General features: G+C 37.9%; 1 protein-coding gene across 3 annotated transcripts; it reads right to left on the minus strand.

The window, feature by feature from the left end:
- Positions 1–1,534: 1,534 nt before the first annotated feature.
- On the minus strand, positions 1,535–13,133 carry LOC116296292 (uncharacterized). 3 transcript variants are annotated; one of them, XM_031704480.2, is made up of 7 exons: positions 13,035–13,133; positions 12,454–12,764; positions 11,430–11,582; positions 10,926–11,007; positions 10,041–10,492; positions 9,326–9,601; positions 1,535–8,342 (listed from the first exon to the last, which is right to left on the minus strand). In XM_031704480.2, the coding sequence occupies exons 2-7, from the start codon at positions 12,629–12,631 to the stop codon at positions 7,753–7,755; spliced, it is 1,731 nt and encodes a 576-aa protein (XP_031560340.2). In that variant the 5' UTR covers positions 12,632–12,764; positions 13,035–13,133; the 3' UTR covers positions 1,535–7,752. The 3 variants fall into 3 exon arrangements, with proteins under 3 accessions (XP_031560340.2, XP_031560196.2, XP_031560267.2); XM_031704336.2 differs by having other exon boundaries at positions 11,430–11,585; XM_031704407.2 differs by having other exon boundaries at positions 11,430–11,585; positions 12,454–12,758; positions 13,035–13,127.
- Between the last annotated feature and the right edge of the window lie 1,637 nt (positions 13,134–14,770).

A 14,770-nucleotide genomic window follows, 5' to 3' on the forward strand; every position in this document is an offset into this window, starting at 1 on the left:
TATAAAAATCAATGACACTCGCTTTTTGTGCACAACGCATGTTTCCTATCAGTTGCATTGACAGCATTACCAAGAGTCTTAAGAGCCGCAGTTCAATGATGAGCGAAAGACAAGGTAAATTTTGAAGTTTCTTTGCATAGAAAATTGGTCTTTTCAAATTTTTAGCAGAACTGTTTTGGCAAGTACAGTTTTCAAAGTTGGTACGACAAAACGTGGTGTCTAAAATGCGTTTATAATAGCAAGTTTTCCTTCCATGAAGAGGTTTTCAAAGTAACTTTTCTACCAGAGTTTGGTAAGCTAAAGGATTTTGCATATAATTATGTTGGTGACATTGGCCATTATAGTTGTCCGTGGGTATGTGTTCTATTTTCCTATTTGCCAGGTTATTTGAAGCATTTGTTTCTGGACTTTATAAAGTACAAAAGACAAGAAATTGGACTAAAGAGTAACGAGTGCACTATGCAGAAATATGTAGAAAAGTTCAGAGGGGACTAAAGAAAAGTAGAAAGAGTACGCACATAACTAGCGATTTCTCCAAAACATCGAGTCAGTGAGAGGGTTAACATACAAGGCAAAAGCAATGAGTATAAACACCCAAGATAGCCAGATTGAATCCCTAACTTTGAGCAGAGAGTGCAAAATCGTAAAGCTAGCTTCAGGGGTGGTCCTTAGCCGTCAATCCATGGTAGTTTGAATGAAGTGTAGCATTGCCTAAAGCAGAGGTTCCAAGGTAGTCGGTCATTCAGTAGTTGTTAACATGTCAGTGGTGGTTGCATATTCTACTCATCTTCGCTAACAGGACTAGCTCGTGTCTGTGACTGTCTGCTGTCCTCGACTCGTAGTCATCAGTACAGTGATTGAGTGGATTCGCTTGAGTGAGTCGGTTGTCCACCGGTAAGCATACTTGTCCAGCTTTTGTTTCCATACAATGCCTTGTTGCCTTCAATTCAATCTGCAGTGTGTCAAAGCATGTGGTGATTAGGACAAAAAATTCATGTTGAGAGTAGGCGATGGAGTTTGCAATCCACTTTTGAAAAAGCAGAGTAAAAAGCCAGTTGCACACTACTAAGGAATTGTTTCTGCCACAGTGCATGGAAGTTTGGTGAGCTAAATTTTTAAAATATGTTTCTGAACTTGTCGTTTTGACCCTTTGGGTCCATTTTGTAGGCACATGTTTTTCCTTTTTTTACAGCAAATGCATATGGGCTTATCGCAGCATTGAGGCCAGAAAATAGTGTCCGTGTGACTTACATGCTTAGTTCCTCTGAACCGATCCATTTATAAAGGAGAGACATAGTCAAGGTTATGAGAGATTGGTGGCTAAGTTAGAAGCATGCAGTGCATCCTCCAGATGAAATGAGCAATAAAGAACTCGGAGAGAGTAGAGAGATGCAGGTTTTGGCTTTCAATTACTGATCAGTCATTAAGGTGAAATCATCTCATTCCAGTTAAACTGCAGTCTTTCATTTGCGTTATTGGCCTAGTTAATCCTTTTGCAAGGTAACAGGTAAACTTTAAACTTTTACATATAATATTTATTTTTGTTTTTGTTTTAAATGTACTCATTTTCTGTAGTGCACTAAACCTTAAATGTTTTAAAATCATAACCATAACTACTAGAACTTCACATAAGTGTTAGGATGTCGATTTTATTGTGGTGTTACTATTTAGTTTAATTTTTCATTCTAATTAATAGCATACTTAAACATGCACACATGTATCAGTGTTTGTGGAAGTGAACATATTTTTGAGTAGTTTTAGTATTAACTGTGTTGTTGAAGATCACATAGTTTTAATGTAAACTATTTTTTTGTGATAAGATTTTATGACCCTCGGGGGTCTTCGTAGGCATGTTTTCTTTTTTTCTTTTTTAACAGCAAGAGCATTATGGCATTCATTAATCTACATAAGCATCCAGCATCTGTAGTGCGAAAAGCAAGAATCGACTAAAGTAACCTAAACCATTGTATGTCCTAACAAAACGGTAGAAAAGTAACACTAAGTAAGATTGCCAATATGCTTCCCTATTAACTGTTCATTGCAAGCGAGAGCAGTGGGTATTGCTAACGAGAAACTCTGTTGATGTTCCTGTCTGGGTGTAACCATTTCCTTTGTTCAAGTGTGGCACCATCGTTCATTGTTTTGTAGTACTTTGGCTGTTCGTAATGGGAGCATGAGCAGTGGTAACCACATAAAGTTCCATCCAAGTGTAAGCACAAGTATAGTTCTTTCGTCCTTCACAAGCATTGCATAACACCTATTGTATCCTGTAAACCTAAAGTGACGAGGTAGCAACTAGATTGCAAGTGTATCGAATGTACATTATTTGTATCCTGTAAACCTAAAGTGACGAGGTAGCAACTAGATTGCAAGCGTATTGAATGTGCATCATTTGTCCGTTTTGTGGTGTATCTTTATTTGGTCTTTACTAACAGGACAAGTCTAAAACGACATGGCCGTCTAAACCTTTGGATATAATAACTGATGTCTAACATTTTGGATCTGCTATGCGTATCACTTGTAAGCATTCTGTTTTAAACTTTCGACTTTAAGTTTGTATGCAACATGTTGTTACTATGCATTAAATCTGCAGTTGCCTAAAAGCACAACTAAAGACTAATTTAAATCAAACCATTTCAACAAACGTATTGAGCAGGTAACCTGTTTTTGACTTCGTGTTTTGTGTGGAAATTCGTACTATTCTTCAAATTAACAGGAAAAAAAGTTCACTGAGTAATCAAATCAAGCAAGCCATTCACTAAATAATCACATCCAGCATTAACCTTAGTGCCATTAAAACACTGAAACGTAACATCCTAAAGGAGTTCGGTAAGACTATATTAATCTTCAATTATTGAATGTAATATTGTAGGACCCTTTGGGTCGTTTGTGGTATATCTATTCTATTGTCTTCACAGCACGTAGAAGTTCCTAAATCTAAAATATTAACGTAACCAGTGGATCTTCAAGCATAGTGGTAACTAGAGACGTAATAACCTTAACAAGATAGAATCTTTGCAAGTTAATAAAGAGAGGATAAAGTATGGCCATGGATCTACAATCAGGGGGCTATTGAATATGGTTATTGAGAGAGTGATACCAGTAGTATATTCCATACTAGTTTGTTCATCATAAGCAACTCGTCTCCCCACAGTAAAGTGATTGTTAAGAGAAGAATCAGTAATGTCTAAACAAGCAAGTAGTGGTAGCCTAGCCTCTTTTACAAGTTATTGTTTCTACTGTTCCATTGGTCCCTCTCCCCTAGCGCAATGTTGGTAGTCCTTTTACGTCTTTACAGAGCATAGAGCCAATTCAAGTTTAAAAGCCATCAAGCTATGTATGAGAAAGCAGGATTTCCGTAAGCAGTAAATCTATTTCTACTATTCCATTGTGTTTCAAGTCCCTCTCCCCTAGTGCAACGTTGGTAGTCCTTTTACGTCTTTACAGAGCATAGAGCCAATGCAAGTTTAAAAGCCATCGAGCTATGTATGAGAAAGCAGGATTTCCGTAAGCAGTAAATCTATTTCTACTATTCCATTGTGTTTCAAGTCCCTCTCCCCTAGTGCAATGTTGGTAGTCCTTTTACGTCTTTACAGAGCATAGAGCCAATTCAAGTTTAAAAGCCATCGAGCTATATATAAGAAAGCAGGATTTCCATAAGCAGTAAATCTATTTCTACTATTCCATTGTGTTTCAAGTCCCTCTCCCCTAGTGCAATGTTGGTAGTCCTTTTACGTCTTTACAGAGCAATAGAGCCAATGCAAGTTTAAAAGCCATCAAGCTATATGTATGAGAAAGCAGGAGTTTCGTAAGCATTTACTTAGTTAATGCTATTCAACATGTGAGACTATTCCATTCGTGTATGAACCCATTTCCCTGTACAACGGTGGTAGTTCTTTTACATCCTTGCAGAAAGTGTAATGAGCAAGAGAGGTTAAGATCCAGCAAGCAGGTAGCCTTTAAATATCAAGCTTTTTCAATCTATTTGTCCTTTGTGGTTTTGTGTCCATATTTTGTCTCCTAAAACAGGACTTTGCAAGTAAAGCATCATTCTACGAATGCGTACTTCGGATCGTAAGCATCATCCTTTGAACTTTGTTTCGTTTTCGTACAACATTGCTGTACTATTAGTTCACAGTATCGTATCAAATAACTACAAGTCTAGAGAATAGAAAAATTCACCTCCTACATTGGCCAGGTAAAATGAATTTCGTTTGATTTTTCTTCGAAACGTGGTGTTCTGTTTGTATTGGCAGCAGTATTTTAAATATGCTTGATAGAGGTCAGCGGATCCATTCATATACGGATTCTTAAAGTCTGGTAAGCTTTTGAAAATTAATTTTTTTGGTTATTTTAATAATTTAGTGGCCCTTTGGGTGTGTGTGTAGGCATGTTTCTACTTTTCTTTTTGTAGCTTTCTGTGTGGAATTTGAATCTGAATCCAGTCTTCACCACATTCATAACATGCAAGCGCTTTGGTTTTGGGTAGGAATCTAAATGGTTGGATGTCTATGGAAAAATGGGAGTCCCAGGCATGAGAGTAGAGAGTAAAGATGGTTAATTTTTACAGTCTAAGTGGGTCATCAGATACAGTACCTCCCTGGATAGAGAAAGGATATAGCAGGTCCCCCACTTCACATACAGTACCTCCCTGGATTAGAGAAAGGAGTAAGATCCCCCACTTCAGATACAGTATGGCATTGGATAGAGAAAGAGCATAGCAGTAGGTCCCCCACTTTGCGTACAGTACCTCCCTGGATAGAGAAAGTATTAGGTCTCTTCTTCAGATGCAGTATGGCCCTGGTTAGAGAATGGATATAGCTGTGGGTCCCCTCTTCAGCTCTTCTATTATAGTACAGCCCCTAGTTAAAGAGTGTTAGCTGTGGCGTCCCCTTCTTTCCTGATGCTAGTGGTCCCTGGTAAAGCAAGAGAATGTAGCCGTGGGTCCCACTCTACAGTACAGGTCAATTTAGTGAGAGTAGCTGTCTGGGTTCCTTAACTGACGCAGTGTTAAATTTAGCTGTGGGTTCCCCTCTTCTAATACAGTACAGCCATCGTAGCTTTGTGTTCCCTAAGTGATGCAGTGTGGCCCTGGTAAAGATAAAGAAGTGTATGTTTGGGTTCCCTTCTGACTGCACCCTTTCATTATTGAGTATGGTGGTCCTAGCTCCCTCATCTCCAGTTCCTTTGCCATCTTCCCTTGTGCAACAGTGGTAGTTCTTTCAACTTTTTACAGAAACTAGTCCCAGGAAACTGATAGTCTGGCCACGTAACACCTAAAAAGATTCAAAACAATCATCTCTAACTCGTAAGCATCTTAAAATTTTGAACATTTTGCAACACGTTGCTACTATGACTTGATTCAACAGTTAGTGAAACTAGACTTCACCAAGAGTTCAGAAAGGTAATGCATTTTCACCTTGTCCGATTCGCCCTGTATTTCTTCATATGTGCTATGGCCTTTGCCTTTGCAGATAATTTATTTCTGATGTCGTCTCTTTGAAGCTGAATGATGTGGTTGCGCAGTAGGGTAAGATATTTTTATAGTTCGATGGTATGCTGTTTTTAGTCTTGCAGAATAACATAACAAAGAATTCATAATTATTATTCTTGAGGTACTTAAAATTATTCTCGATCCAATATGATTGTTATCATACTATAATATTATTAATGCTATATTGTATAATTATGTATGTATATGAGTTCGTACTGTATAATGTAAATACTATAATAGAGTATTATTTATTTGTGTATGTATATAAGTACATGCAGTAACAGAATTGGGGTTGAGTGCTCTAGATAGATAAATCTAGTTAAATACCTAACATAATTCATTAGATAGATAGTAAGGGTGTAGAAGGGATAGGGTTTCTACTCCTCAGATACTGAGAAGCGAGTGTGTCTAAGAACAAGGCTTGCTAGATGTCAAGATCTTCAAGTGAAAAAGGTGAGCAGTTTTCCAGAAATCCAAAGACCTTTCCCCAATCGTCCAAAAACAATGTTTCCAGGTTGAGATTGCCCTTAATGGTTGTCCAACTTGAAAACACTGTAATCACTTGGGAATTTGGAAAAAGTCCTTCATACATTTAAACTGTTAAAAACTCTTTTGTTTACTTTGTAATTGTCAAGGTCTTATTGTTACCTTTTTGTTTATTTAGCCATTTAAATTTACAGTAACGTTTATCACTGTTTTAATTTCACTTTTAATTTTCAGGAGCTGATTACCTTCATGATTTGGCTTTTGTTTTAATTTTGGTTTTTTAATTTTCAGGTCCTTTGAGATAAAGTTAGGCAGTACAGACCAGGATCCTGATACATAGATGTCTACTAGACCCAAGATTGCAACCTTTTCTAATCAGGTAGGGGTTTGAATGGTGTACTAAATTTTTGAAATTGTTCATAATTTTTTCTAAACTTTTTTTTTTCTTCAGGTTCATCCACTTTTAGAGAAGAGCTTAGAGCTAGTTTATACTTTCTTGTGACAATCAGATGTAATGGATTACAGAATAGATAACATGTACCATAACCAACATAACCATAAAATCATGAATAAGCACATGCCTGGGTGCTCTAGTTGTACTGCATTGGGCCAGGCCTACGTTTCCAGCTTTTCCCTTATGAGGTTTTTTACTGGTTTTTCGTAGCCGGCAGACAGCAGCATAACACACTAAACAAAGTAAATATCACTCAAATTGTAATATTACATGAGTAATAAACAGAATACAACAGCAATAACAACACAAGCATACTAAGAATACTAATGTAAACACCCTTCATTGCAATCTGTAACAAGCATTTCTTTGGCATTAATTTGGCCTATGGATTACCATAATATTTTGGAAACTTATATTTTGGCAGTATTCACCTTTCTATTTCTTGGCATGTTAATTTGATTACTTTTAAGATTATTTTGTAAATAAAGACTATTGGTATCTGTTTGGAAGATCATTTGTTGAGATAAAAATAAAGTTGATTTGAGGAACAAAGTGGCGTAGTTTATTGGGGTGTCGTGGGGTTTTATCAGAAAGAAAGTGGTTGCAATAAAACAGTGCCAGATTTTATTTGATTGTCAGTGGTTTATTGCAATGCACTTATTAAAAGACTGGTTTTAGTAGTCTTGACAGATATGACTAACTGGAAGCCGACAATCATAACATTTTAAAAAAAACCGAGCATTTTCATAAGGCAGGTTATTTTTATGATTAATGATGGTAATTGGTACTGAGTGGAGTGCAATTTGGTCTGAAATGAATGATTACAATTTTGTTAATCACAAGTTTGATTTCAGACCAAAATTGCACAACACAATGTTCAATTCCTGCAATAATACATTTAAGATTAAATTTTACCTAAAATATCTGATTGGTCAATTTCTATTTTTCTGCAGTTTCATTGGCTCTTCAAGAGTACAATTTAAAACTCAAAATGGTACGATTTGTGATTCTTGCACTGCTGAGAGCCAATCAGATTGCAGAAATTACCTGTGATTTCGAATTGAATGATGTTATGATCTTTATGTCGCTAGTGGGGTTTCCTAGTGGGTACCAGCCAAATATCAAAGGTCACAGTGCATGTCTAAGATTTGGATGATTTTAATATATCATGAGAGAATTTGCAAGCAAGTATTGCACTGTAAACTTATTTCATGCACAATATTACTAATCTCTCACTTGGAAAATGTAAAGACTAATATTTGTACATAAATGAACTTCATTGTCAAATGTAGACCCTCGGATTTTTTTGAATGAAAAACTATTGTAAGATTTCTTCATTGGATTCTGTTGTAACTATCATTGTTCTCTCGTCATTCTCTAAGGAGTTGATATCTTCATGCTCCTGATCAAGCAAGACATTTTGTGAATGTGAGTGTACCATGTATGTTGGTACTTCGACAGTCAGAGTGCCTTGTTCATGCGTTTCATCGTCACCACTGATTGGTAACTGTATCTGACTACCAAGGATATGGTGACTGACGACACTCTGCATTATTTGTTCAACCTCTTGATGAAGGGTATGATCTACTACAGTTAATTCATCTGATGAACCTGATTGGGTAACTGGGACGACAGCCGTCCCGTCCAACATAGACTGAATTAGAGCTTGCTGCGCAACCACGGTTTCAGCTAAGGAGACAACACATGCACTGGAGTGTGGTAAAACTTGTTGATTGGAAATCAACTCTTCAGCAACATTCTGCACGACAGTTTGCAATGATTGCACAGGGGTAGTTTCTATGGAGACTTCCTTGGCAACTATTGGCTGCGCAAGAATGGCTTGATCTGATGTGCTTATCTTACATCCCATATCAGAAGAGTAAATAAGATTTGTTTCATGTTCTTCACCTTTGAAAAAAAAAAAAATGTCAATCATAACATAAATAGAATTTTATCTTTGGACATTTGAATATGGTGACAATGGGGATGATAGTAATGCCAGTTGTGGTGAGGATGGTTTTGATGGTACAGTCGACTCTCCCGTAAGTGACCATCTTGGGGCCAGGAGAAAGTGGTCGTTTACGGGAGATGGTCGCTTACGAGAGTTAACACAGGAAGCCCAAACAATGGGAATCCCAACACAGGAAGCCTAAACCCTTTATAATTTTGTGACTAGCATGTTAAAACTACTGTATTAACGATTAAACTGTTTTAATCAAAATTTTGAATGTGCTATATGTTTACAGTAGTGTGTTTGTCAATATTTTGTCGGGTTTTCAATACCCGATGACTCTGTTCTTGATCTGTCACCATTACTGGCTCTTGGGTGGTCGCTTACAGGAGAGGAAAAACAATGAAAAATTCCAAAATTTTGACCCCAAAGGTGCTCGTGGTCGCTTACGAGAGTGGTCGCTTACGAGAGAGTTTTTTTACAGAGTTATTATGGGGAACAAAACGGGAAATTCAAAAAGTGGTCACTTATTGGAGATGGTCGCTTACGAGAGTGGTCGTTCAAAGAGAGTCGACTGTATTGATGGTGATGATGATGATGATGATGGTGGTGGTGGTGGTGGTGATGATGATGATGGTGATGATCATGATGGTGATATTGTCATATAATGATGATGCCAATGGTGATGGGGATAATGGTGGTGGTGATGATGATGATAAAATCTATGATGATGCCCATGGTGGTGATGGTGCTGATAATGTTGGTGATCATGATTCTGATGATCATGATGATAAAAGTGACACTGATTATGGTTATGGTGCTGGTGATGATGATGATGATGAGAAAGGTTATAATGATGTCCATGGTGGTGGTGATGGTACTAATGATGATGATGCTGGTAAAAACAACTTTGACAATAACAATGTGGTATTGTATATACCTGAATCCACTGAATGTGAATCCTGTTGGCTTTCATCCAGTTCCTCATCTTTATGTACAACACTTATTGAAGCCGAGCCTTTGAATCTCGGGGGACTTTCAAGAGCATGTCGCTTCTCATGTGCATTTCTGCTTCCACTTTGGCTGAAACACTTGCCACATATCTCACATAAATATGGCTTCTCACCAGTGTGGCGAAGCTTGTGCTTGCGCAGACTTGAATGCTCAGTAAAAGATCTACCACAGGTTACGAAGGGGCAAACATATGGACGCTCACCTTTGTAAAACAAATATTATATCTATTAGCTGTATAAATATTGACAAATAAATTAATAAATAAAATTAGCTAAAATACATTAATTAGAATTGAAGCTCATAAAGACAAGAGGTCTGATAAACAAAAGAGATTCAGTCTTCAGACTGTGAAACAGTTTCTGGTCATTAGTTTTTGATAGGAAAAAACCCCCCATAAAAACAATAAAATAACATCTACTAGTCTCTTTAATTTGTGTACTAACAGACTATTTCACAGTCTGAGAATAATCGCTCTGACGACCTCCCTACTAGTGGGGTTTCACTATAGTGGCATAGCTCGTCAGTATGTTAGTCTATAACAGCCATTTCTCCTATTAAGTTTACATTGTCAAAAATATATAAAGACTATTAATCATATATTTGAAAAATATTTTAGTAGAAGTACAATCCAATGCATTTACCTGTATGTATTCTCATATGATTCTTCAAATTTCCTGCAGTTGTAAAAGACTTCATACAATTCTCCACCTTACAAGTATATGGTCGTTCACCAGTATGGACTCTCAGGTGCACATTCAACCTCTGCAGTACGTAAAACGTCTTGCCACACCCTTCAAAGGTACATTTGAATGGCCGATCACCTGAGTGTGTTTTCAAGTGATACTTTAAATGCGCAGGCCATGCAAACATTCTTTCGCATCCAGGGTGCTGACACTTGAAAGGTTTTTCACCACTATGGGTGCTGTGATGATACTTCAGATGCCCAGATGAGGTAAAATTTCGACCACACCCTTCGACGGGACAGATGTAAGACTTCTCTGCAGAGCTGCTCTTTGATGCATGCTTGGAGTGGGAGGGTGAAGGTTTCTTGTTGTCTTCAACAACAAGTTCTCCCTCGCTAGGATTGGAGTCACTGAATGAAAGCAAATAGATATGAAAATTTATTTTCAAACTTAACCAATTATTAGCTTTACATATTGGTAGTTAGAGTGATAAAAATAGAAATAATAATAATAAATAACTTTAAGTGTTGATGTATTTAGTTTATGCCACTAATTGGGGACACTGAAATTAAACTGCAATGCAGAAATAATCAAAGAAACATAAAGTGTTTTAAGAATCCCAACTGGCAAGGATGCAAACCAGTTGGCTATTTACAAGCATGGCTGAGAAACTGAATCTGAACTAATCAGAAACCAGGACAAATACAGTCTCAGCTAGTGGCCACAGCGAGACTCGAACTCAGCATCATTGGGTTGTGAGACCGACACTATGACCACACGACCATGCTACCTCTATAAAGTCTAATGCATACTGATTCTCTAGGTGGGAAATGCTGTACTTACATAACAGAATTTTTGTCACTTTCTGAAGTATGTTCCATGTTCTCTGATGAACACTCACTGACAGCACTGTTATAGAATATTACTGAAAATATCAATGAAATAAAAAGTCGCAAATAATGAGGATAATAATGATGAGGAGGAGGAGGAAGATCATAATAACCTGACCAACACAGCCCAACATGACTTGGATTTTCAGCTTCTCACAATCAAAAAAAAAAAAAACAATAACTCAGACCCTTAGAAATTTAAATAATGGAATCCAAAAACCCAGACACCTAAGATTATAAATAGCTTTCTGAGTGACTTGCTTATAGCGTGTGTGTTGTTACCGTCTCGTCAATGAAAGTTATATAGGTGGATTGAAAGTGTATATAGGTGGTTCGAAAAGACCTGGACCTGGTTCAAAAAGACCTGGATCGAAAAGACTTTGGTTCGAAAAGACCAGTTACCCATAATAACAATCAAAGCATGTGAGACAGTGATATGAACATTCTTCTATTTTACCTTGAGATCCATTGTCTCCGAGGTAGAGTCTTCCATAAACATTTGCATCACATGAAGATCCTCTTGACTCTAATAATGTATTACTATTGATACATTGTTCATCATCTCTGTCTTCAATACTAGTGATACAGTTTGGATCTTCATCTTCAATATCTTCTAGGGAATAAAGAAACTCAAACTTTAGATATCGGGTTTGCAATCCAGTTGACAAGATCCCATGATAATCAGCACAATCATAAAAAACATTTCTTTGTACTTTCCCATTAGTCCGATGCACCTTGAAGGCCCTGTTACACATTGAAACTTTTAGCTGAAACTTGTATGCAACAGTGTTGTGAGATAATTTTAACAGGGGTGTTACACAGCACAATTTCTTCCTGAAACTTGTTCGTGACATAAGTTTTGGTTGCAGAAGTAGGAATTTTACTTTTCATGAAGCTTTGTTGCAATGCAACACCCCTGTGAAAATTATCTCACAACACTGCTGCATACAAGTTTCAGCTAAAAGTTTAAATTTGTAACAGGGCTTTCATATAACCTAATGATTTATTTAATTAACAGTAATTTACTGCTGACAGATGGAAGAGTGGAGAGGGTCCTGATTTTTGATAAAATAATCCTTTACCACCCTAAGTATTCAATCCCAGATCAAATGCTTGACATATATCTCTCCTCTCCTTAGCACTGATGCAAATTTATAACATCTCCTTAAGCCTTATTAAAGGCCAAGTAAAAAAATATGTTTCTCATTCAGATAAGAAATAATAAAAAAATAGGCAGCCCAGAAAAATGAAGCGGGCAGGGACAAGAAACATTTATTCATTTTTACTTGGCCTAATAGTACACTGCAATTTTTATGAGTTATGTTATTATTTGCTTTCTCTTTCTTTGTTGTATGGCATGTATCTGCAAGCAATGAATTCCAATATTTCTTTTGCAGCAACCCCCCCCCACCCCCCCCCCCCCCACCCACCCAACCTGTCCCCCAACTAGTGCAGTGCTAGCTGTCTAAATAGCTACAGACCTTTTTCACTTGGTTTTTCCTTTATAAACGCATCAGAACGGATTTGAATGATATTAGAACTACAATTAGAGGAACTGTCCTCTTGGTCTTTCTCAGTGCTGCTGCTAAGCTCAACCAGGGCAGTTCTATCCTCTGCGCTTCTATCAACATCCATGTCTGCTCCTTCGTCGTTGTCCATGGTCAAACATAAATTCAGACTTGTAAGGCAAGCTAGGCATGCATTGTCTAGTTTTCCACCAGTAGCACCGTACTGTGTCTCTTTTTACACACTTCAAAGAAACAGTTTTCTTTCGTTCATTTTGAGTCTAAAACTGAAAGATCGAAATCCATTTGAAAGAATAAATGAAAAATATAGCCAGAGAAAAACAATCTCTGGCAAATGTTTTTGGCTTGAACAAAAACTGATTAAGAGTGAGGGAAATTTCATTGATTGAAAGCGAAATCTGCGACATCTTTGTGTCAGGTTGATCTTTTTCAACTCGGGTTTGCGATAATGAATGAAAATTTAGGATAAAAGCGTAAATATAGCGATCAGAAAGGTATAAGAGTTGAAATCCAGTTCTATAGCAAGTTCTCGTCACCTGATTGTATTTCCCGCTTTTCTTTTGGCGGTAATATTATGGTCCTGTTTTCATCAAGAAACTATGGTTTATCCTTCATCCGCCGCCATTATTCGTTTCTTCGGAGCTCTCTAACTGTGGGGTGCACCGACGTCACAGACAGGGGTTTATTTGAATAACACAGCATGGAAGGGAGGAGTACTAGAAGGTACACTATTAAACCATTAATATTATTTATTTTCAGTTTCACTGAACTTAAAAGTGAATAAAGTCTATACATTGGCTATGATGACTTCTGGGGTGTGCGGGGGACGGGGGACAGGGGGAGGAGAGTGGAGGGGGAAATGACGATGAGAGTGGCGGCGGGTGTAGTGCAGGAGAGAGATTTCGTTTGGGATACAAGAAGAGTAGGCCATGTGTGCAGAGTTCATTAGGGAAAAAGGAAAGGAAAATTTCAAAGATAGAGAAAAACGTCTGTTGAAAGCCAGGCCGAAGTGAGTTTCTGTGTTAACAAGACGTCCTATAGGCGTTCACTGGGTTGCCTGCATCATGCACATAGACCTAGAAGTAGTAGCCTAGAAGCTGAAGAAGTTTGCAATGTTAGTCAAAAGATAATGGAATGTTTCGCAGAAGTTTAACTCGTTTGCACAATAACGCAACAAGGTCAAATATCCCAATGTTCTCAGTCACGAATCACCAATTAATTTTCTTATTTTTTTACCATCCTTTGTTATTATATTATTTACTGGGATGGCTGTTTATTTCTCTTTTCATACTAATAGGATGCAGAAATTGCGCACTAGTACCCAGAAGTCTTCACGGCACCACCTTATATGACTGATAACGTCTCCGGATCCAACTTATACAGACTTATAAGCAACCGACTAGGAATAAATCTTTTTTCACTTATTGTCGAAGATCTAAATCTAATAAAAAATGGATAAAAAAAGAAAAATCTTATGTCTAATGTGGATAAGATGGGATTAGAACCCACCAAAATAAATTTGAAAAATCGATTCCACTTTGCCATACCCCCGAGACATCCGCAGAGCTGAGGCGTCGTATGGACTTCGGACCTGACGGCGATTAAATCCTTCTGTCCTTGGGTGCACGAATTACGCAAGAAAATGTTCTAGCCAAAGCATCAGGGGAGAGACCAGCCGTCCCCCAGACCATATCGGCTAATCCCTTGCATCTCTGCCACGCACGGAATCGGTTGAAAATATAATGTTAAAAAGTCTAGTCTGTTCGGTGCATTGTTTTCATGGCTATTGTTGTGCTGATTAATCTGGAACCGTGGTCGAGTGGATAAATCGTTTATCGTTCAAAATACTGAGTCAAGCTCGTCTGAGGAGGGTTAGCACTTAGCAGCAGTAAGGGGGACTCGCGAATCGCCGGCATTGCCAAAAATCACAAATCGAAAAACACCAGGGGGGGTGGGGTTTTTGGAGCAGTGACGAGGCCCTACAGGGGGTCTTGCGCGATCGGGTGGCAGCGCGAAAAGTCCCTTACTGCTGCTCTGTTGGGTACTGCAAACGGAGGTTAAAATATTCCTTAGATATAGATGGACGCCATCAAGAGCATACGAAACAAAACTGTGCGTAAGCTAAGAACTCAGGTGTTGGATCGCCTGGACGCCGACTTTGCCTTCACAACATTTATGGAGGGAGATACAGATGAGACGATGAACGAAGAAAGAGCAGAAAGAATTATCGACATGATGCCCGAAGGTAACTACCGTTTGGAGTTGACGTTTA

The sequence above is a fragment of the Actinia tenebrosa genome, unplaced genomic scaffold (genome assembly GCF_029948245.1).
Source record: "Actinia tenebrosa isolate PJP-AT-01 unplaced genomic scaffold, QUT_ActTen_1.0 PGA_scaffold8__29_contigs__length_14323225, whole genome shotgun sequence".
NCBI classification, from domain to species: domain Eukaryota; kingdom Metazoa; phylum Cnidaria; class Anthozoa; order Actiniaria; family Actiniidae; genus Actinia; species Actinia tenebrosa.

Bases quoted from the DNA above. Each gene is read 5' to 3' on its own strand.
- LOC116296292 (XM_031704336.2), bottom strand. From the start codon at position 12,631: ATGGACAACGACGAAGGAGCAGACATGGATGTTGATAGAAGCGCAGAG. The intron at 11,008-11,429 runs GTAAAATAGAAG...TGATATTTTCAG, and splicing joins CGGAGACAATGGATCTCAAG to TAATATTCTATAACAGTGCT. The intron at 8,343-9,325 runs GTATATACAATA...TTTTTTTCAAAG, and splicing joins TTCACATTCAGTGGATTCAG to GTGAAGAACATGAAACAAAT.